The sequence below is a fragment of the Hipposideros armiger genome, unplaced genomic scaffold (assembly GCF_001890085.2).
Source record: "Hipposideros armiger isolate ML-2016 unplaced genomic scaffold, ASM189008v1 scaffold_55, whole genome shotgun sequence".
Classification (NCBI taxonomy): Eukaryota; Metazoa; Chordata; class Mammalia; order Chiroptera; family Hipposideridae; genus Hipposideros; species Hipposideros armiger.
The window spans coordinates 3,892,963-3,916,083 of record NW_017731405.1 but is presented as its reverse complement, the minus strand read 5'-3'; the positions used below and the strand labels follow the sequence as shown (position 1 = coordinate 3,916,083).

Here is a 23,121-nt window from a genome sequence, read left to right as displayed (position 1 = left end):
ATTGCCGATATACCATGGCGATCCCTCCATATCAGCACAATGTATAAACAGTTCCTCTTCAGAAGGTAGAATCAAGAATAAAGCCCCAAACTGGTAATATCTTATACCCTTGGGTTCTGCTGGCAGACTACAATTGTTTATACATTTGTTTAACTTCTTTTGAAAAGCAGTTTGTCACTTTTCCTTCACCCATGTTTGGGTAGTTATGTTGAGGGAATAGTCTAAAGGTGATGGGGGGATAGCAGCATGCATTTAGAGAGATGTTAAAGTTACCCCCAGTAGCCAAGAATCAGATACAACCTAAAAGTGCAGTGGCTGGGAGGGGAAAGCTGAATCAAGGCTTGGTACACCTATTTCTTGAAAAGCTATGTAGCCATTAAAAAAATTCATAAAAATACTAAATATATTACAATATAGAAAAATGTTCATGATAGAACACTAATTGAAAAAAACAATATGTGTTTATACATATATTTTCACTATTTAAAATTTATGTATACAACAAGATTGTGAGAGAGTGTGGAAAACGAAGACAGTATGAGGTGATTCCCACTGATGTTGCAAGGTTATTTATTCAATAAATGAACACAAAGTTAAGAATGGGGCCCAGGAAATATTCAGAATGTGCAGAGCTGTGCTGTTTTTTGATATTGCACAGGTGCCTCCCTGCCCCCAGTCCACAGCCTCCAGTCCTTGGCAAGGCCTCCCTGGTTCAGCAAGATCCTCTTCGGCTCACTCCTTTTGGCTCACTCCATTGCTCTGTGCCCTCCCTCCCTTCTGCACTTAATTATTTGGCCCTTTGAGGGGTTTTGCTTTGTAATGTCTTTCATAGGCTCCCAGACTCCCCACCCAACTAAGACTGCAGGCTCCACATTGTCCATATCTTTATGGCCTTTGCCTCAACTAGGCAGCTTGGAAATTGTCCTGGGTCGATTTTTCAGCTTTTACATTATCTTGAGTTTTTCCCCCTGAGTTTATTAGCACAATTCCTGGATTTACAGCCTCAGCTCTCACTGGCGGTCCATGCCTGTCTCCACGCAACCCAGGGAGGACCCCGGAGAAACAAGCAGTGTGAAGCAAGAAGCTAGCAGGGTAGATGCACGTTATCGCTGAGATAACTGCTAGACTCATTTTGCTTTCACATCTGTAGCTGATTACGGTGTTTGATCTTGGAAGTGCGTCATCTACTGACATTGATTAGTCTTTGTCCCCAGGAGATTGCTTTTGTGTCCCCACCCCCAACCAAGAGGGCTGGTAAAGGGTTGAGTCATTTCTGAGGAGGTCATTTAAGTAGATTATGGATTTAGCTGTTGGTGGACTTCCTCCATTAGTGCTGGATGGAGAGACTGCCCAGACTTTGGGCAGTCTGCTCTCTTCAGGGCTGTACTAACTACCCTGGGTCTAGTGAAGATGTTTATAGATCCTAAGAATTCATATTTCTGCCATCACCTCTTATCAAACATATTGAAGTACTCTCACTTCCATGTTAAATACATTTTTTCCCTATAAATTATTAAAAAAAATGTTTTTTTAAATTTGTGATTTCACAGTTATTTGGATATGATAAACACCCCTAATTTAAGATTGACTGATTTCTTAGACCTCTATTCGTACTTAGGAATTTGAGGAAGGTGAAAAAATATAACCTACAAATTGTTTACAAATGTAATGAATATTTTATGATTATTACATTTAACAATCAATGAAGTATGAATATGTCATTTAAATATTTATTAACTTCAATTTTGTGGTTTTCTTTTGGTATCTTGGAACCAATTTTTTTTTTTTAAGATTTCAAATATTTCTTTGGCTTTAAAAAGGCTGTAGACCCTATACACTGTGCCTGCAGTGCCTCATGGGTAAAATGCCACAGACTCACAGCTATTCCTACTGTAGGGTTCCTGGCTTTGGGTTCTTCACAAACTTGTTTCTGCTTTAGATCTTCCCATGGGGGGCAGGGGTACTTCTTACCATTCTGATCTCAATGTAAATGTCACCATATGCAAGAAACCTTTTTTGATCACTCACTGAAAGTATCCGTTCAGTCATGCTATTTTATGTCTTATTGTAGCACTCATCACTAGCTGATAACATTCCTTTAATAACATCTGGACTCTAATAAATTTACTCTAAATGGACAGATTTACTGATCTACCAATGTACCAACCGATAGATCGATTGGTAGTCCACTGCCACTAGAATATAATACGAGAGATCTTATCAGTCTAGTCATATCCCCTCATTATCTATCATCGTGCCTGGCACATAATAAGTGTTTAATAGTTTTCTGTGGCATGAATAAGATGATAGCTGTGATTACCACATACATTTACTAGTTCATTTATTATCCTGGTATTGCTATGGCTTGAGAGAAAGAGGTAGGGTGGTATGATAGGCAGAACCATGGCCCCCAAAGATGTTCACATCGTAATCCTTGAAACCTGTAATATGTTACGTTACATGGCAAAGGGGAATTTGGGTTGCAGATGGAATTAAGGTTGCTCATCATCTGACCTTAAAATGAGATTGTCCTGGACTATCCAGGCAAGCCTAACGTAGTCACAATGCCCCTTTAAAGTGGAAGAGGGAGGCAAGCGAGGAGTTCAGAGGGAGGCAACGTGAGAAGCACTCGGCGCACCGTTGCTGGCTTTGAAGATGGAGGAAGGGGGCCATGAGCCAAGGGATGTGGGTGGCTTCTAGAAACTGGGAAGGGCAAAGAAATGCATTCCCATGAAAGCCTCCAGAAAAGCCTTTATTTTAGCCCAGTGAGACCCATTTCAGACTTCTGACTCCCAGAACAGTAAGATTTGTTATTAGCAGCAATAGAAAACTAATATAGGTGGTAATATCATTTTTACAGAGTAAGATAAAGCATTCCATACTTGAGAGGCCACTTATCCAACGTCATATAGGCATTTAGTATCAGCCCAAGCTAGACTCCAGTTGGTCAGAGTGTGTATCATTCCTGTTAGCATCTGTTCCGCTTATCTATTGCTTCATAACAAACCAACAAACCAACCCAAAGTGCAGTGGCTTAAGACAATGTATTAGTATCTTTTATGGTTCTGAGGGTTGACTGGGCCCAGCGGGGAGATTCTAACTTTGAGTCTATTAGGCAGTCAGCTAGGACTTGAGTCACTTGAAGGCTTAACTGACGTGGACATCTACTCACTCATGTGCCTGGCAGTTGGGGCCAGCTGTCAGCTGGGGCTCTTGACGAGAGCACCAACATGTGGTGTCTCCCTATGCCTTGGACTTCTCACAGCATGGCTTCCATGAGGTGGGGGCCGTACCTGGAACTGGCACAATGTCACTTCTGCCATATTCTGTTGGTCAAAGCAGTTACTGGGTCCACCCAGATTCAAGCGGGGTGAAGGAATAAACTCCACAGCTTGATGGAGGAATGGAAGGGTCACATTTTAGAAGAGCATGTAGTATGGGCGATACTTATGCAGCCATTTTAGGAAAACGTAATATCCTGCAGCACCCTTATTTGGAGGAACTGAAATTACTTTGTAGCAATCTTACGATGAATCAATCAATAACTTCATTGACCTTGTACTATTGCAAGGCACCATGCCAGGCCATTTGGAGGATGGCAGGATAATCACAAGCAGGGCTTGACCTAAAGCAGTTTGGCATCTAGCATGGGCACTGAGTGAAGACATCTGAGCACAGGGAGCTGTAGGAGGCAGCTGGTAGCAGAGTGAAAGAGAGGAGGTGCTAAAGGAGTTGAGTAAAAGGGCCGAGGGAACACTGCAATCACACTAAGCTTTGAAGCCATACCTGGCAAAGGGGAGCGCTGCTAGTAAACAGGGAGGCAGGAGAATGCTGAGGCGTTTCTGGGGACCAATACCAAGTTAGCTATTTTGGCTCAAGGAGGGTGTTTTCAGGGTGTATAAAGAGAAGACTTGGCCCTAGTCTTTCAGATTCCTGGAGAAAAGAAACAGGGTTTTAACTCATATTTGCCTGAGGCCTGTGTTACCTAGAACTCTGACTCTTTCATGGGAGACACTTAGAAGCAACAAAGAACCCCCCCGCAAAATGATTAGAAACATGTGGGATTTTCTTTATTAAATAGTCATACTATTTCATTGATTGCTATGTGGTGAACACCAGAAATCGTGCTGGATTCTAATGGGAATCACTCTGTGCCCGCTCCACCTGTCTCTTGCAGCTCAATATCAGCGCTTTGCAGATGGCAACCCAGAATGGCCACACGTCCCTTGTCAGCTTTCTTCTCAGTGAGAACGTCGATTTGCACATGAAAGTGAAAGTGAGTCTATTCCAGTAACTTGGTCTTTGATCCTGGTCCTGTGAGGCTAGCTGTGCTAGGAGAAGCTCCTCACAGATACAGATACGTGGGGTGGGGTGGGGTGGGGTGGGGGAAATGAGGTGTTCACAAAGGAGGAATTCTTTGTGGGATGGCCAGCTGCCTTCTTTTGGAGACAGTTTTAATCTTGAGAAATAAAATCCGAGGGATGAATTTTAGAAAGTCATTGAAGTTCCTGAACAAAATGAAGTCTTTGTGTTTTAAATATTTGTATTTGCTGCAATAAAACTTTCTCATGTGTCTAGAAATGCCATTATTCTTGTATTAAATTTATCAGTCTGGGAAAATGATGAAGCGGCTGTCAATAGGAAGGAGAATGATAATTTTTTCTCTTCACTGAGCAATCATGTTTTTCTTTTGAAAGCCAATCCTTTATGCTGATTTAGGTTTTCTGAAGTTTGAATTGGCTTTGGTAGAATTAACAAAGGTTCTCTGTGCTGAAATTAAATGGGAAACATTCCTCTATGTTTTACTCTTATTTTCTTTTCTCCTGTGAGAATATTATTTCCTCTGATCTTGCTTTTCCATGACTATTTATTATATTAACTCAAGAGAAGGGATGTGATTTAAGCCATGACTGGTAGGTTTTGGAGAATGGTGTTAGGGGAATTGGCTCTGAGTTTGCCTGGTCCATCCAAGGATGCTTCCTGTTTCTCAGGAGGAGCTAGGGCCCAGCAAGGCTGGTGGTCCCAGCAGGAAGGACACTGCCCAGTTCCCTGAGAGGAGAGATACTTCCTTTTTTTTTTCATGCTTAGTGCCTCAGGAGACAGGATTCTTCTTGAGCAGAAGGGGCCTGCACAGAAAGCCTTCCCCTCACACCGTCTTCCATGTCCAGCCCCGTCTGTCTCCCATCCCTTGCTCACCCTCAGACAGCCTGACTCACGCATCCTACCTGCCCCCTCCTCCCCTCTTCCTCGTGTGCTGGTGATACCCTGCCAACTCACCACATCTCTCTTGCATCGATCTACCCCCGTTTCCTGGGAAGGAGCCTGGTGCTGATGTTGGCGTCAGGAAGATATGGGTTCAAATCCTGTCTCTGCCACTGCCTAGCTCTGATGCCTGGTGGAAGTTATTTAACCTCTCTCTGCCTCATGTGACGTGGGGACTAGAAGACCTAACTGCTAGGGTTATTGTGAATGAAAAACTGTGTTTAAAACAGAGTACTATACACTCTTGGGGGGAATGACTACATGGTAAGTACCATTATAAGACTACGTGGGATGCTTATAACTGATGTTTATTAACATCATCTGTTCCACTTGAGCAAAACTGCACCCTGTCCTCATCACCCACCCTCACACACATCTGCGTTCCCTCCCTCCACTCACTTCGCTTTTCAGCGCAACTGCTGTTCTCCAGCAGTCTCGCTGGATCTCCCGCTCTGGCACTTTCACACCTGTCTCCTTCCCCCTCTCCTTCCCCACTGGATGCCCCTAATCTTACTGTCTGTCACACCTTAACTGTATTCTCCCCACCCTTGTATCTATTTATTTATTTAACCCCCTCTCAGCTGCCTTCTCTGCCCTCTCCGGGGCATGTTTTCTCTCATGCGTCCAGGGGCCAGTGGCAGCTGGGTGGGCGTGAGGCTGCAGGAGGCCAAGTGTATGATCATGGGGCGGGCAGTGCAGCTTGGAGGGCTGGGTAAGAAGTGTAAGGTGGAGATGGGTGAGAGTGTTGGGGTGTGGCTGGAAGACAGTGTTTTAGCCACAAACAAGGAGGAAAGGGGAGCAGGCCGCAAGGGCTTGGCGAGTGCTTCGTGACTGGACTCTGTATATAGGTGGGCGGGCTGAGCATGAGACTGGTGCCCCTGGGTGAGTGGGGAGAGCTTGAGATCAGATCAGTTCAGGAAATGGTGAATGTGAATGTTCTTTCCTCCTGTGGCTCTTCCTACTGTGCTGTAGGTCTTTGAAGGCGCTGAGAAGTCCTGCAGTTAAACTTATTTAGTACTTTCTTATCTTTCATATTTGGGTGCAATTGTCAGTTCTTCAGGAAAGCCTTTTCTGACCTCCAGAAAGGCTGGCCCTCTGCCGACCCCCACATAGGCTCTCATACCACATCCTACTACTTTTCCTCCAAAGCACTTATTACACTTTGTAATTCTGTGTTTAGTTTGTGATTTCAAAAAAGCAGTTAATATTTGCTTACCCTGCTAGATTGGAAGATTCTTGAGAATGAGCCATGTTCACCGCTCAGCCCCTAGCCTCCTGAACAGAGCCTGGCCCACAGCAGGTGCTCAGTGTGTAGTTCTGGAACGAATGAAGCGGGAAGGCTGATTGCGGGGGGAGCAGGTTTGCTGCACAGCCTTGAGATGGAAATGACTGCTGCACACTTACTGTAGGCCTGCCGCCCTGCTTGGCAAGTTCAGTATCCAGGAGATTATCGGGAAATGCCTGCTGAAATGAGTCACTTTTTCATCGGAATGATGAAGTCAGAATGTTTTGGATTTTAAATGTTCATTTCTTTCTGCAGCCTAAGGAGTCCCCTCTTCATTTAGCTGTTATCAACAACCATATCACAGTAGTAAACAGCTTATTAAGTGCACAGCATGATATTGACATCTTAAATCAGGTAAGCCAAGCAAGTCAGAACCTGGAGAGCCTATTTTCTTATGTTTCAATGCAGTGTGTGTTTAGGGGTAGTTTTGATCAAGTTCAAGGTGCTCTAAAATTTCCTGGGAGGAATGTGCATTCCTTTTATCCTTCCTGCCCCTCCCCCCCCCCAATCCCTACATCCATTTGCATAGAAATACTTTCTCTTTTTCAAACTCACACAAAACTAGGGCTCAATCACTGCATTCCTTTAAAAGGCCCAGCACTTATGATAAACAGTAGCTCATAGGTAAATTGCCAGAGGCTCCTTAAATCACAAGCCACTCCTCCACTATGAAATGTTGTCATGTCAAAGTTCCTTGCTGAAGGAACTTTGTGTCTATATTGTAGACAGTAAGTGTGTCTTCTTTTTGCCCAAAGGCAAAATCTTACAATAAAAAAATCACCATGATGGGCTGGCCGAGTGGCGCGATGGTTAAGAGCTGGCTTGGGGCGCCAGAGGGCCCTGGTTCAGATCCCACATATGAGGGCCAGTGACACTGCCCTCTGCAGCTAAGATGCTGAACAACAGCTCAACCTGGAGCTGGGCTGCTGTGAGTCGCCGGCGACGGCGTAGGCTGCAACCCCTGCTGCAGTGGGTTGCCATGGGCTACAGTGTGTAGCCAGCAGCCAGCGGGAGCGGCCAGCAGCCACAGTGAGCGGCCATCCAGAGGCCAGCGACTGATCTGCCTCGCCCAGGAAGAGCGCAATGATGGTGCCAACTTGGGCCAGTGAAGCAACATCCTCCACAACTAGACTGAAGAACAAAAGGACAGCAACTTGTCTGTTCCCCTTTCCCCAATTCCCCAATTGAAAAAAAAAAACAATCACCATGAATTCAGTCCACTGGAGCAGAATCAAACGCCTCGTAGGAGGAATTCATCACTGGCTGGAAATGGAAATGCTGAGATGGGAGAATAAAGCAGATGGGGGTGGGCACTCCCTGAATGAGGGCCTGCTCTCTGGCTAGGCTGCCCACTCCCAGGAGCAGTTGGAAAGAGAAACCCTGGGGAGAGGAGCCCTTCCTGAATCCTGAGGACAGATGAGACCTCTGGACTCTTGCCTTTCTGGTCACAGGGTGCAGAAGCCTCAGCTGTACCCTCCAGGTGGGAAACAGCCAGGTGTGGTGGGTGTGCTTTCTAACCCACTGTGTAGTCCTCAATTTCTCATCTGTGAAACCAGAGCACAGCTCAGATCTCTGCAGTCTCCTCCTATGAGGTCTTTCATGCCCTGAGCTGAATGGAGACTTTCCTCCTCTTCTGTCCCTTCGTTTCCCAGGGTCCTTCTTCCTCCTCCATCTTTTACTATCCCAAAAGCTAGGAGGAAGAAAATCCCCTCTTGTTATTAAATATACTTAGGTGTTCAGCTACACTGATGCCCCCAGCCTTTCCTAATGGGTGGACTGTTTGCTGCATACACAGGCAGAACTCAGGTGTGATTTCCATTTCACCAGAATTGGCCAGAGAAGGACGGTATGTTAGGATACCATCCCATTATAGAACTAGACTTTATCATTTCAACTTGTTTGTTAGACCAATGCATAAAAATAAGAAAACATAAATAAGCTAAAAACTTGCAATTTGTTTGTAGTTTGTAATCCCCCTAAATAAAGAGAATTCTTGTTAACATTTTGGTGCCTTTCCTGCCTTTCTAGACTTGGAGCAGCATTTTGACAATGAGATTTCATTGGTGTTTGACGTATTACACTTGTGTCTCTCTATTCCGTGTTGGTATAGAACTTTAATAGGTTGTCAGTATTAAGTGTGTCTTCTTTTTGCCCATTTTGGATGATGAGCCCCCTGAGGGGCACATTGCCACCCAAAAGTGGACCTTTAATAAATGCATTTTGATATTAATTATGCTAACATCTCTAGTGAGTTGGTTCTGTGCTCTGGTAGGAAGAGTATTGCACTAGATGCTATTGCCTGGCTGTGGGACCCTGGGGAAGTTGCTCCTTCTCTCTGGTTTAGGGGTTGGACTAGATCATAACCAATGTTCTTTTTGCCCTAATATTTTAGAAAGGTCTTTATATCAGCATTACTTTGGGTCTGAGGTTAAGATGGTGATATTCTTGTGATTTCATATATTTCTTTGAAACACTCTCAATCCCCTTGATAGAAAAATGATTATCCCAGAAAGAAATTAGAAGTATTGTACTTCTTTATACATTACAATGTAGGAAAATTACAAAATAGAGAGGAAAGCATAAAGAAGGCAATAAAAATAACCTCTAATCCCTCCATCTAGATATTATTCTTAATATCATTGATGTATTTTCATATATATATATATATATATATATATTATATATATATATTCATCTGTAAATTGAGCTCACTAAATATAGTGTTGTTTCCTAAGGATTTTACTGTTAAATAAGTATTTTTTCATTTCTAAAAATAATGTTTGAAACCACTTTTTATTGTGGCTAAATACACATAACATAAAATTTACCTTTTTAACCATTTGTAAATGTACAGTTCAGTGGCATTCAGTACATTCACATTGTTGTGCAGCTATCACAGCCATCCATTTTCAGAACTCCTTTTGTCTTCCCAAAATGAATTCTATACTCATTAAACAATAACTGTATATTCCCTCCTCTCCCAGACCCTGGCAACCACCATTCTATTTTCTGTCTCTATGAACTAGATACTCTAGGTGCCTCGTATTGAAATCGTTTTTTAAAAAGTCATTTTTAATGGTTGCCTTCTATTCCAATATGTGGAAATACCGTAATTTCTCTAATGTCTCCTTTTTAAACATATAACTTCCTTTCAGTTTTTCACTGTCATAAATAATATGACTGTGAGTGTCCCCTGTTCCCACTTAAAAATATGTGATCTTATCTATTTTCCCTTATGCCTATACAGGACGCTTCTATTTCCCCTTTGTCTTTTCACTAAACTAGTTTTTCCCCTTCTTAAAGTGTTTAGATTACATTTTTGAAATTTCTCATGGCAGAGGCAGCAAACTCCTTTGCATGTAGCTGCTGATCTTGGAAATGTGGAAATGGTGGAAACCCTGCTAAAGGCAGGCTGTGACCTGAAGGCTGTTGATAAGGTAACGTCATGGATTTTACTCTTTCACTCTATTCAGCTCTTCAAGACAAGATTTCAGAGATTTTAAAGACAGTGGGGATTCCACCAGTTGTGGCTCATTAACTTCTGTTAACATTTAGCATTAGTATTAATATTTAGCGTTATTATTTTCTACGCTTTAAAAAAATACTTTGTTGTCCTTTTTCATTAATACTTAACACCTCCCAGGCAGTCTCGTGGGTAGAGAATCCATAGCATTGGGCAGGGAATTCATGTTGGGACCCCTGGTGGTAACGGACTGGACATTTCAGTAAACACCTTCAGTGCTACAACTTGACTTTGTTTTCAGAACAAAAGCCCCCAGTTCACTAAACCTCACAAATCGATTTCCCCAGGTTTCCCTCTCCTACTGTCTCTTTCTCTCAGGATCTGGCACGTAGTTAGCACCCAGTACATATTTAACTAATGAATGAAAACTACCTTTTCTTATCTGCTTCCACGATTTTTACCACAGATCAGTGACTGTTTGTAAGACGAACTAAAGGTCTGGACAGGAGAAGGGAGCCAAGGTTTGGTGATAGTTGACTTTCCCAGAAACCTCTCCTCGCCACAAGGCTCCCTGAGGGCCTTCCACCCTCAGGGGCCTAAGCATTTGGATTTCCACTCCAGCATACACTCCCAGGGAAGGTTTTCTATGAGCCTTGAAAACCCTGGCTCTCAGAATGCTGCCTTCCCCAAACAGGCTAATTACGGTGGTTCAAATGGCTTTACAAGCCAGAATTTAGACAGTGTACACTTAGAGACTTGCTAAATGCCTACAAAATGCAGTTCTTTCTAATTTCATTACTGCCTCTTTTCATTAGAAACTGATTACTTTCAGCCCTAATGTTTAGGCTCACCTGGGTCTTAGTGCCTGGATCAACAGCCAAATCATTTGGGTTGGTAGGAATTGCAAATAGTCAGCCATGTGAGAAAATTATTGGGATTCCCTGAGCATAGAAACGTGGGTTCCTAAGATTGGAACTTCTGGGGTTATTTCTGACCATTCATTTTAATTATCTTCAGGATCCTTGAGCAAATTTTTCATGGGTCATTTTCAAAGCAGTGAGAACTACCATCTTTTGCTCAGGAAAAAAAAATGTATAGGTATATAGATTGTGCACTGCATAAAATTTAGGGGATAAAGATCTAGGAGGCACTGCTTGCAAAACTGTGTGCTCGGGCTTTGAGCTATAATCCATCTTGACAAAGGTGTGCCTTTTTAATTTGTGTAAGGTACCATATGGGCTCCAGGCCACTCAAAGCCTAAATTATGTCCAGAACAGCCCTTACTGATCATTCTATTTGGTTAAGATTCCAACCCCTCACCCTTGGTTAAAGGCAGTATGATATAATAGAAAGAAAAAGTTCTAGCTAGGATTCCAGCAAGCTGAATTCTGTACTATGAATTAGAAGTGTTGTCATTATTGACACTATTCTTAATAAGACTTCCCCCCCTGTCCCTTTTCTGTCCTATTACTCCACCCTCTTCAACACATGGCTTCTACTTCCTGGTCTAAAGTGGCTGTTCAAGCTCCTGCCATCACACCAGCATTCCACTTTGGAGGAGGAGGAAAGGAAGGAGAATGACATTCTTCCTCTTTTTAAAGACACTTCCCAGAAGTTGCATGTGCTGCTTCCACGTACATCTGTTCGCTAGAATTTAGGTCACAGACCTAAGTGCAAGGGAGGCTGGGAAATGTTCGGGGTGGCCAAGTGCCTGGTTAAAGCCAAAGGTTCTCTTCCTATGAAAGAAAAAGCTATTGAGGGGAGGGAGTATAGGACATTGACTAAAGCCTCTGCCACAGGTGGAGTCAGCCTTTGGAGGAGAAAAATGTACGATCATGTTATTCATTTGTTGAGGACTTTCCAGTGCAATGAGCCAGGGAGACTCCTGGGGGTACTGGAAAAATGTTTGGGGTCACAATGATAGAGCATGTGTGAAACGTCATCTGTTGCTTGTGGGTCCCTAAGCCCAAACTCTTTTCCTTGTCCAGTAGACAAAGCACCAGACACCATCGATATCTGGCATCTCTTGGATCGTGTGCCGTGTACTGTCCTAAGGGCATTACATGCATCATCACATTGACCCCTCACCACTACACCGTGGGGTAGTTATTGAGATGCAGAAAAAGCTAAGGGACTGGCCCAAGTCCACCCTGCAAGGAAGCAGTAGGATCAGGATTTGAACCCAGGCCTATTCCAAAGCTAGAGCTCCTAACCACAAGGCCATGTCACCTGACACTCTCATTTTACCTTGTAGCATGGGAGGACTGCCCTGGCCGTGGCCTCCAGGAGCAACCACAGCCTTGTTGTGGATATGCTCATAAAAGCAGAGCGGTATTATGCCTGGAGAGAGGTAAGGAAGGACGATTCCATGAAAGGTGCATTTGCTGTTGTGGCATTTCCTTAGTGAAGGCGTCCCGTTTGTTTTCTTTGGGTGTTGGTAAATATCAGTAGCAGGTTGAGGCAGAAGCATGGGAGATTACATTGCAAAATCCCTCACATTTCTTGTGTCAGACAGATGCTACTCAAGAGTTTTTTTTATTCGTTTCAGGTATATAAAATAACAGAGAGAGTAGACATTTATATACCTCACAAAATGATAACCCCAATAAAGCTATATTACCCACCTGACACTGTACATAGTTATTACAATATTATTGACTATATTCCCTATGCTGTACTTCATACCCCCGTGATTATTTTTTGAATTATAGTTGACATTCAATATTATTTTATATTAATGTCAGGTATACAGCATAGTGGTCAGACATTTACATAACCTATGAAATGACCTTCCCTCCCCGATATGTCTAGCACCAATCTGATACTATACATAGTTTTTACAATATTATTGACTATATTGCCCATACTGTACTTTACATCCCTATGACTATTTGTAACTACCAATTTGTACTTCTTATCCCCTCACCCTTCTCACCCAGCTTCCCAACCCCTGCCCATCTGGTAACCATCAGTTTGTTCTCTGCATCTGAGTACTCAAGATTTTTATTTCAGATATTTTGTGTCTATCTTGAATGACAAAAAAATGAGCCAATGACAGATAACATTGAAAACAGTCTTGATTACTACCTTATCAGTTATATCTGAGAAAAAGAAAAAAATATATAAAAATAAATATATATAAATAAATATATATATAAAATAAATACACACACACACACACACACACACACACACACTCTCTCTCTCTCTCTCTCTCTCTCTCTCCCTCTCTGCAGTAAGACAATAAGCAGAAAATGTCTGAAATCATCTAATGCTATTACTTTCAATTTAGAAGAACGGTGAGAGCATCAGGGACCCAGCAACCAGCTTTCCTCTGACATTTAAGCAGGATCACAGTGAGGAGACTCGGCATATTCGCAGTCTCCTCTGGAACCTGGCTTACCGTCAGCTGAAGGCCAAGGAGTGGCAGAGGCTGGCCCGTTCATGGAACTTTACAGGCGACCAGATCCGAGCCATTGAGGAGCAGTGGTCAGGTGAGCACCAGATGATGTGGGCAGGAGGCATTCAGGGTGGCGAGCGGCAGTCCTTCCTGGTGACAGACCTTCCAAGCAGGGCCGGGAATACAGACTCAGGGCTCTGTGTTGGAGGATTCCAAGCCATGGAGTCATTTCAGCCGGACTCCAGGGATCAGGATTAGTGAGGTCAGGTCAGCTGGAGTCCTAATTAGCTTTGTTTTTTTATGATTTGACCAAAACTTAGGAGATAATAAAAAGTTTGTTTGGCATTAAGTAAATTAACTTTGAAAACAAAGGAGCAAACAGTTTTCTTGGCAAAACTTTCTATTCAGAGCATTTTCCATACTTGGATATTATGAGATGTGAACCAGTCCCATGCTCAGGGCTTGATTCGCATTATTGATTGCTGGGGATTGTAAATCTAGAACCACAGTCCGTGAGCACATGATACTTATACCACATAAACTAAATTGTGGCACTTTTTGTTGCTAATTCTAAGGATATATTTTTCATGTGAAAAAAGTGGCAGATAATGCATTGAAAATGTTGAATATTCACTATAGTTTCTGGGAAGATTTCTTTGTTATTTTTCCTTTGTTGCTAATTAGACATACAATGTCCTGTGAAGTCTTCAGGAAAGTTGTCCACTGGAAATCTCTCTTGACCTAAGGAAGCGGTTTGGAAATAAAATATACCTTCAGAATACTTGCTATCAGGATAAGGGGGATTTAAAACTGTTTCCGTTTAACATTACGAAGTGCCTAGAGCAGGGGTCGGCAAATGGCGGCTCACGAGCCACGTGTGGCTCTTTGGGTACGTACATGTGGCTCTGAAGGAAAATTGAAAATGAAAATAAAACTACCATAGTTTCATTTATAAAATTTTTAAAAGATATTATTCACATAATGGTGATTTCATTTGTTTCATGGCTTTTGAATAATTTTTAAATTGTTGTGAGGGACAGAATTGGCTTTTTGGTCTCAAAAGTTTGCCGACCCCTGGCCTAGAATATGTTTAGCTTTGCCAGGTGAGGGATACATCAGCTCTGTAAGTCATAGTGCAGGTTTGACGGAGTTTGTACTTGAGTTGGCATGATAACAGCAACATTCACAATCCAGTTATATTGTGACCAAGGTAAGGGTATCAGGGAGTTTGTGGGCTTTTGAGCAAAGGACCGAGATGTCGATGATGGTATTTAAGAAAAATTAGTTTGGTGAGGGCAATATTAGGAGGATTCACCTAGGAGTACCTGCTTTATGTGTGCAGTTTGCCCTCCCTGAAACGCCTGCCCCTCTAACAGTCTGTCCGACACACTTCCTTCCAGGAGCTCAGGCCCTCCTGGCATCTGTCTGCTCCCACACACAGGATCGAGCCAGGAGCCTGGCTGGCTTTGTCACTGTGCACTCCTGCTGGGAGGAGTGACAGTGGCTTCCTGCCTTCATATTCCAGCACTTCCCAGGGGTTAGGTATTCAGTGAGTATGTGCCCAGTAGTCACTGGCCCAGGGGATGCAGGCTTCCATCAGAAACGGCAGTGGCAGGATGGATGGTACGCGCTCGCTGCTCAGAGTATGGTAATGGACAGCAGCAGCTGGGAGCTTGTTAGACATGAAGATCCTCACCCCAGACCAACTCAATCAGAATCTGCATTTTAACAAGATCTCCAGGTGAAATACGCAGTTTCAGTTTGCCTTTGAAAAGCTCCGTGTCTCATTAAGACTGTTTCTTACTGCCAGGCAGGGATGAAGCTGTAAAATCTTTTGTCTGCTCCTCTGGGCTGTGTCAAGCAGAGTAGGCGCATGGCAAGTGCTGGAGTGAACCCAAACTGTGGTCACCCTACATACAGAAACAGCAGTCAGGGGAACTGCTTGGAGGGCTTTCATCCACATGGGCCTTTTATCCAACAGTCACCGGAAGAGGAGCAAATTTGCAACCAGTCATAGAGAAAAGTCAGTTAGAATTGAGATCACAATACAGAGACATCATCAGCCTGAGTTTTTGCCTGTGATCTTTTGTGCACGGCGCAGGCGAGGAAAGCTTCCGTGAACATGGCCACAGGGCTCTGCTCATCTGGCTGCATGGGACCCTGATGACGCAAGACGTGCCGGGAAAGCATCTGTACGAAGAGCTGGTACGCGCAGGTTTCCCAGAACTAGCTGGTGAGTTACAGGTTTTAATAAACAGAAACTCCTGCTCCCTTACAATGTTAGGGGACGGTCGACAGAAATAATCCTACCCTCAAAAGAGCAGTCCTAGCTTGGTGTTAGCTGGGGCTCGATCAGGATATGCAGCTTCCCCTGTGGTGAGTGACTCAGTCAGAACTGGTCCCCACTGTGGTTCTCAGTGTCGTCTACTGGGCATTTGGAAAAGTATAAGAGTCTTTTTGTTTATGTGCCTGTGTGGGCAGGAGAGGGCGGGGAAGGTGAGAGGGAGACAGGGGTGCTGAACCATGTCCAAGGTTATAGCATAGTTCTCCACAACCAAGAATTGTCTTGCTCCAAATGCCATTTTGCCCCTGTTGGGAAACTGCAACTTCATGTATTTGAAAATGTTATCTCTAGGTTGAGAGAAAAGAGCAAATAAGCTATTACTTTACCAGCTGAGATTCCTGCTAAAAATCACTCTGCCAAAGATCATATTGTCAGGAAGATGCTTTGAAAACTTATCAGTAAATTAGGTGGTGTTATAACTTGCATGTAATAAAAACCGTTCAAGCAACATAGAGAAACATCTGCCATTATCAACATGATACAGCTTTACCTGAAACGCAGAACATAAATGCATGAATCAGACCACTGATCCAATATTCAGTTTCAAGCAGCAGTAGGTACAGGAAATAGAGCATGGATGAATGCCTACCTTCTGTGGCATTATCCTCATAGCATTGGGGTTGTTCCCTAAACTTTAAATGTATTTGTTCCTGTGAAAGCATAGCCATAAGAACTCCTAGGGGAGACTCGAGGCAGTCCTCTGGAGTGGTGAGGGCATGCGCTTTGGGCCTCCATCTGAACTGCAGTGCTAACAGGCTGTGTGATCTTGAGAAGTTCTGTAACTCATTGTACCAGTAGTCTCATTTATTAATTAGAAAAGTGTCTACGCCAAAGGGCTGTTGTGGGATTGAGTAACAGTGTCTGGCACATAGCAAGTGCTTAATAATAAACATTAGCTAGAAATAATAAATGTATGCTGTCTTTTCCAGAAAAGATCCGTCAATTCAGAAGCGAAACTGACTCAAATCCCAAGAAGTGTGCAGTTTCATAAATGTCTAGAGAAATTGTATTTAAATGATTTTCCACTCAGCATTCAGTCCTTGTAAATTCCGTCCTTTAATGCCATAAAGTTCCTCAAGAAGGATTGATTTTCCTTTCAAATATGAAGATAGTGGTGACAGGATCCTGTAACTGATGAAAAAATAGTGTTATTCTTTTCCAACCACTGAAAAGTCAAAAATGTTTTTGTTTTTGCTTAAGGTAAGCTGTATGTGATTTTCCCATTTCTGTCATTTGATGCAATGTATATGAGAGCATAATCTAGGAGGATTTTGTACATGTTTTAAAAATATATGATGGTGGGAGCAGCATCATGGTGTATGGGAAAACCAAGGGTTTTAGGATAAATGGTTTTGAATCGTGTTTTTTTTGCCACTTATTAGCTGTGAGCCTTTGGGCATTCTAATATTCAAATTCCCAGGTCTTCAATTTCCTTCTCTATAAAATGGAAGAAATGTCTACCCTTTCATAACATTTTGGTGAGGATGAAGGGAGAATGCCTGTGAAATACGTAACCTCATGCCCATAGTATTGACATCATTAACTGTTATTTCTCTTCTAAGGGAAACTGGCTTTGGAAATTTATAGCCACTGTTGGTTTTAAAGAACACATATGTGGAATATATTACTTAGAAGGGACTAGAAGTATATATACCAATATTTTATTTCTTGGTAATCTAGTTACAGGAGATTTTTATTTTCTTTGTACCTTTTTGTACTTTCCAATTTTTTTTCACAATGAACATGTATTATTTTTATAATTGGAGAAAGTTATTAAATAAATATGTAATCAAATACCAATTTATATCAGCTTATATGCACCTATTTATTATACTTTAAGGCTCTCCATTCTCAAATTTTGACTCTAGGTCTATAAGGCCAGAAATAAAATCATGAGCAATTTCAGTCCATTTATTCAATCATGAATTTATAGTTCCACATCTTTGGCCCACTTAATATTATGAATGTTTAAAACAGGTAATATATTCACATGATTTCCAAAAGTTTTTAACAGAGGTATTCAGTGAAAAGTCTTGTCCCCATCTGTTCTTCAATAGGACCAGTTTTCACTGACCTTGCTTTGCCCCTCCCTTCCAAAAATCTGGGTAACCTCTCTATATAAAAATAAATATGAATACATACTCGTACTGTTATGGTATAAAGTGTTCTAATTGTTGAATTTAAGTTAACTATACTATTTCCAGAGCTTAAAGCTTAGAAAGATATAATATTCTTAATTCCAGTTTTTATATTATTCACTTCAGTTTGTCCACACGGTTATAGGTTGCATACTGAAAACCATTCCTAATTGTAATCTAGGTTTTTCAAAAAGCAGGCCAGAGTTTATGTGCCATTGCTTTTTTTCAGGAGTGCAAATCCAAGGAAGCAGGAGTAAAGCAAAGGGGGAGTGGCATGGGAAGGAGGGAGAGCCAAGACCGGAATGAATTACCAAATTGGCTGCCACTTGGTATCAAGCACAACTGATTATTTGACCTCGAGGGTCCTCTCTTGTGAGAGATGAGAGATGGGATGGCTAGTGCATCTCAGGATAATTCGTACAAGGGACAAAGGAAGAATAGACCTATTCACCACAATGGGGTGCGAACTCCAGGCTGCATATGAGTGGACCGTAGGTGGAGCCTGCGGGTCTCTTGTGACTCACTGGGAGTGGAGGGAGTGCGCCCTCTGTACAGGTGGCAGGACATAAGGTGTTGTTGGGTTGTGCTTGTTGAAACCCATAAGGAGCTGTTTGCCAGTGGTAGATGGGCCAGAACAAGTGTTGCATAAGAAGGATCGAATACTCTAAGACATGGCCAGATACTTCTAATAATTCAGAAAAGCCTTGGTGTGCCCCAAATGAGATATTTGCCTATCTCACATTTATTCTCTGATGTCCTGTTCATAATGTAAGGCAGTAAGAAAAATTATTACCTATAATACGGTGAGAGCACAGAGCTAGCTCACGTTCAAATTGGAAGAGGCTTCAGATTAAGTCCATCTACTTCTGATAAAGATATGGAAGTAGAGGCCCTAAACAGATTCTTCAGCATCTACTCGTTTTTATGTAACTCACAAGTGCTTTGTGAAATAGGTAGGATAGGTAGATCTCATTGTTTCACAGATGAGGATCCTGAGATTCATTTAAACTGTCTGGTCCAAGATAACCCAGTCAGCCAGCAATAAAACCATTGGAAGCCTGGTCTTCTCCTAGATCAGCTTTGCCCAGATGATTTCTTCCAATGGGCCGGCCACTGAAAAGTGTACCCAGGCTTGGAAGATTTGCAGAGTTGCCCAGGGCTGCACCACCACAGGACACTGTTTGGATGTTCAGAGAGAACAACGTGAGTCCAAAACTGTACAGTTTATTACAAGACAAGCAAGCATATCAGAAATAGGATCATCTTAATAGCAGATTTCCTTTTGGATGTTTCTGTAACTCTGCTTTTGTGCTAGTAAATATTTTTCCCCTTTTAACATTAAAAATTATTCATAGGTATTGCCATTTCCCCCTATTTTTAATTCTTAGATTACTAGAAAAATGAAGACAAATATACGATGGTAATAAGTTATTATTACTCTTGGTCTTTATCTTTTTAACTTAAAAATAAAAACATCTTAGTTTCTATTAGTTGTAATAGTTTTTAAAATAAACCCTCTTAAAGTTTAGTTGGTAACATTAGAAATGATTTAGCCTTTTGGAATGATGTAGAGAAAAACAGGATTTATATACTTTGATGATATAATCAGTCACAGGCTGAAACTATTAAAAGAATAAAGTCCAGTTTCTTTTTTAATTTAAAAAAGTTTTACTTAATTGCTTAAATTAAAAAAATAACATTAAAATAATCCTACATATAGTTACAAAGGATGATATGGCTTCAAAAAGTCTCTTGTAATTTTGAAAAGATGAACATGATGTATCCATGATGTTCTAAATATATGGAAAATTTAAAAATGAAAGACTTTTAATCCTTGGTAAAACTAGAGGAATTAAAAGATCTTAATATGAACATATTCATTTTAGTCAACCACTTTTATGGAATGAATGTTTGTGAGAGACTGGGTGTGAGCTGATCTGGTTCCGAGAGATCTGGAAGCCGAGGTAGTACTTTCTGGATGAATGGTCCGGGGATATTTTGCTGCAGCAGCTTGAGGAATGGTTTGCTGAAAAGATAAAAATCTGATTTAATAACCTCATAAAATAAAACATATTAAATATCATTTCATCATCTATAATTTAACAAACATTGGGTAAGCATAAGTGGATATAAGCAATGAATTGGGTGAAGTAGCCATTAAAACAAACAAGATGTGGTCCTTTTCCATAAGGAACTGATGTTAGACTGATGTGCTCAGCACCCACAATTTATATCAGAGGTGTGTTCCAGAGGAGCACAGAAAGCCGCGGGAGTCCGCATGCCTCAAGGAGGACACACGTGCGTGGAATCTTGTCGTGTTTATAGAGGCAGGATATAGAAAGGGACTTTGTGGTGTTTGGAAGAAGGGCCTGTCCCAGTCCCCTCCTCTCGTACTATCCAACTTCCTCCTTCCTGTACTGACTGTAATACGTGCAGTCCAATCCTAGGAAATGTGTGGGAAACCCTGAAGAATCCGGTCTGGTCCTTGCTTCAAACCAGAGTAAGGCAGGTCCCTTGTATTTCACCTGGTTCACCAGGGAGCTGACTAAACCTTTTATGGTCACACAGGAGGTCTTCCCAGAGGCCTGGTGCTCTCAGTATGGACCGCACCTTTCTAAACAAAGAACTAGGCGCTGAGGACACATGTTGAGGGAAGGGTATGCACACTACCTCCAAGCTCAGAGGAACATCTTAGAAGCATTCAGGTCAGGGCACATCTGCCTTCATCTATACATGTACTATGTACAAGTTCACATTATGTACAGAAGCACGTATTACATCTATACATATGTGTGATATGTGCAAATACAAGGCTTTCCTGTATCACACGTGATATAGCTTCTTAGTAGGCAGCAGTGGGATGTGACCCAGATAAGTTCTCAGTCCATGTCACTGGCTAACACATGTAGATTCCGATTAGGGCCTTCCACTTAGAAAAGTCATTCTTAAAATACCTGAAGTAAAATTATATATATCTGGCCAAAATATTCATCATATATTAATATTTCAGAAGCTCTATAATACAGCTAGGCAGGTCTTCATTTCAGATTGTGCTTTAAGAATAAGAGTTCCTCTTTAAAGAAATGGAAAATTAACCTCCTTAAAGTATTTTATATAAATATTCCTTTGTACATAAATAACTGGGTAATCATTACAAATGGAGATCTTCTTGCCACTGGTATGACATCTGAGTTGCTAGCCACCTAGTCTGACCCTGCCGAGAGAGCTAGTTCTCCTTGAGGAGGTTGGGCAAGAGGAACTGTAGCGTGACCTACAAAATCCGACAGAGGAAGCAGCAGCTCTAGGAACAAGCACTTATCCAGCAGATGGGGCTCAAGTGTCAGAGATCTGATTACTGGTTTATTAGTAATAACTGTTTCTGGTAGTTTTAGAGCTTGATTCCTGGAAAAATGAAAAATTATTCAGAGGACTGCCATCATGTTTGTCATATAATCCAAATTAGGTAATAATGGGAGCAGTTTGTGGCTATATAATTCACGGCCAGGTACCGGAGCAGTACTACTGCACAAGCTGAAGAAGCAAAGGGCAGTTTGGGAGATAAATATCAGAAACGGGTTGCAAGTCTTTAGTTCCTTAATTTTTCTTCTGTAAAATATGAATTTCTATTGTTAGTCCAAAAACAAAAGGTTATCTAAATTAAAAATAAACACATATGTGATCTCTTTAAGTCTTCTTCATCTTACGGGTGGATAGTCTATCTCTTTATGTATATCATAAATGCTGATAAAAATAGAAATGAGTTCATCTCATTTTTGATATCTCATATATTTAAAAACATAAAAGAAGTCATCTAAGGACTTTCAGAGTCTGTCCAGTTTATGAAGGCTAAGGTAATCCTCTCTTTCATGGCCTCTATCTGGACTTGGTGCCTTTATCTCAATCTTCCACCTCACTGTGGTCATACTTTACCTGAGGCTAAATTTAAACAATCAATCCAGGTTCTCTTGATTTAATCTAGTAACCAGAAAGAAAAGGATTTAAAATCATCCATGGATCTTTTTTGCTAATATTTTGATATACTAAGTAGGCAGCAATGTTGTCTAATATTGAGAATTTATATAGAGGGCATTTTCTTTTAAAATCAATCTTTGTTTCTCTTTAGGGATAGGATCTTGTTAACTTTTAAAAATTATACTTTTTGAAATAACTGTTGATTACATGCAGTAGCACGAAATAACAAGAGGTACCCCTGGACCCTTCTCTAGTAATTTTTATTAAGTTAAATTTTCTTACGATTTTACAGTTTAGAAAGTGCCTTATCTCATTTAATTTTCACATCATCTCATTGAATCTTGAAATCTGACAATAAACCTTAGAAGCTAAGTACTCTTAACACTTCTATTTTACATGGAGGCTCACATATTTTACTTGTTTTATTTATATGATCACAAAGGCAATAAGTAGCAAAATTGGGGCACTAACTTAGACTTTTTTGTTTATTTTTGCTTCAATTCCATGCACTTTCCTTCATAGCACATGAATTTATTCAATCTGAATTTTTTTTCTAAACTAGAAATAAGCTATTGTATTGAAAAAGGGGAAGCCGACTTTAAAAAAAAGGTACAAAAATTAAAAACTATAAAAATAGGGAAGTGTTTCTTGTACTCAATCAAAACTCTGCTACATGAAGAGCTAGTTAATGAGTAAACAGTTTGTGTCTCTTTTTTAAATTAATGAGAAATCATTTATATATTTTACCCTTCTGGCCACCGACAACACACTGGATTAGTTTTTGTATCTGATAATTTTTACACTGTTGAGAAGAAACAATGTTTCTGAAATTAATTTCCTAATAGGGGAAAGGCAGATTTAGAGCAGGGGTAATCAGTGTAAGTATATAAAAACTATAATGGTAAAAGGCAGAGTAAGAACCAGTCATCATGAATGTTGAGCTTCCTCTAATCGTGTCATGTAAGTGTTCATCAGTCTATAAACTCTCAGGAAAAAGATTTTTTGACAAAAGGTCAGTAAATGTGGGCCGGCCGAGTGGTGCGATGGTTAAGAACTGGCTTGGGACGCCAGAGGGCCCCGGTTCGGATCCCACATATGAGGGCCAGTGACACGGCCCCCCACAGCTAAGATGCTGAACAACAGCTCAACCTGGAGCTGGGCTGCCATGAGTCGCCGGTGACGGCGTAGGCTGCAGCCCCTGTGGCAGTGGGTTGCCATGGGCTACTGTGAATAGCCAGCCAGCAGCCGCCGTGAGCG

At 41.5% G+C, this 23,121-nt stretch overlaps 2 protein-coding genes across 3 annotated transcripts in view; one reads left to right on the top strand and one right to left on the bottom strand.

Moving 5' to 3' along the window:
• Positions 1 to 18,995, top strand: part of ANKDD1B (ankyrin repeat and death domain containing 1B) — a 57,743-nt gene extending 38,748 nt beyond the window's left edge. For both annotated transcript variants that reach the window (XM_019641087.1, XM_019641086.1), the window contains exons 9-15: positions 4,178 to 4,276; positions 6,803 to 6,901; positions 9,886 to 9,984; positions 12,265 to 12,360; positions 13,303 to 13,504; positions 15,512 to 15,643; positions 16,684 to 18,995. In XM_019641087.1, coding sequence (XP_019496632.1) covers positions 4,178 to 4,276; positions 6,803 to 6,901; positions 9,886 to 9,984; positions 12,265 to 12,360; positions 13,303 to 13,504; positions 15,512 to 15,643; positions 16,684 to 16,745 — 789 coding nt within the window. In that variant the 3' untranslated portion in view covers positions 16,746 to 18,995. The remainder of the gene's footprint in view (positions 1 to 4,177; positions 4,277 to 6,802; positions 6,902 to 9,885; positions 9,985 to 12,264; positions 12,361 to 13,302; positions 13,505 to 15,511; positions 15,644 to 16,683) is intronic.
• Positions 18,996 to 19,100: 105 nt separating this feature from the next.
• The window catches only part of POC5 (POC5 centriolar protein), a 29,889-nt gene continuing 25,868 nt past the window's right edge, over positions 19,101 to 23,121 (bottom strand). The window contains 1 exon segment of the mRNA XM_019641004.1: positions 19,101 to 19,918. Within this exon segment, the coding sequence (XP_019496549.1) occupies positions 19,775 to 19,918 (144 nt within the window). The 3' untranslated portion in view covers positions 19,101 to 19,774.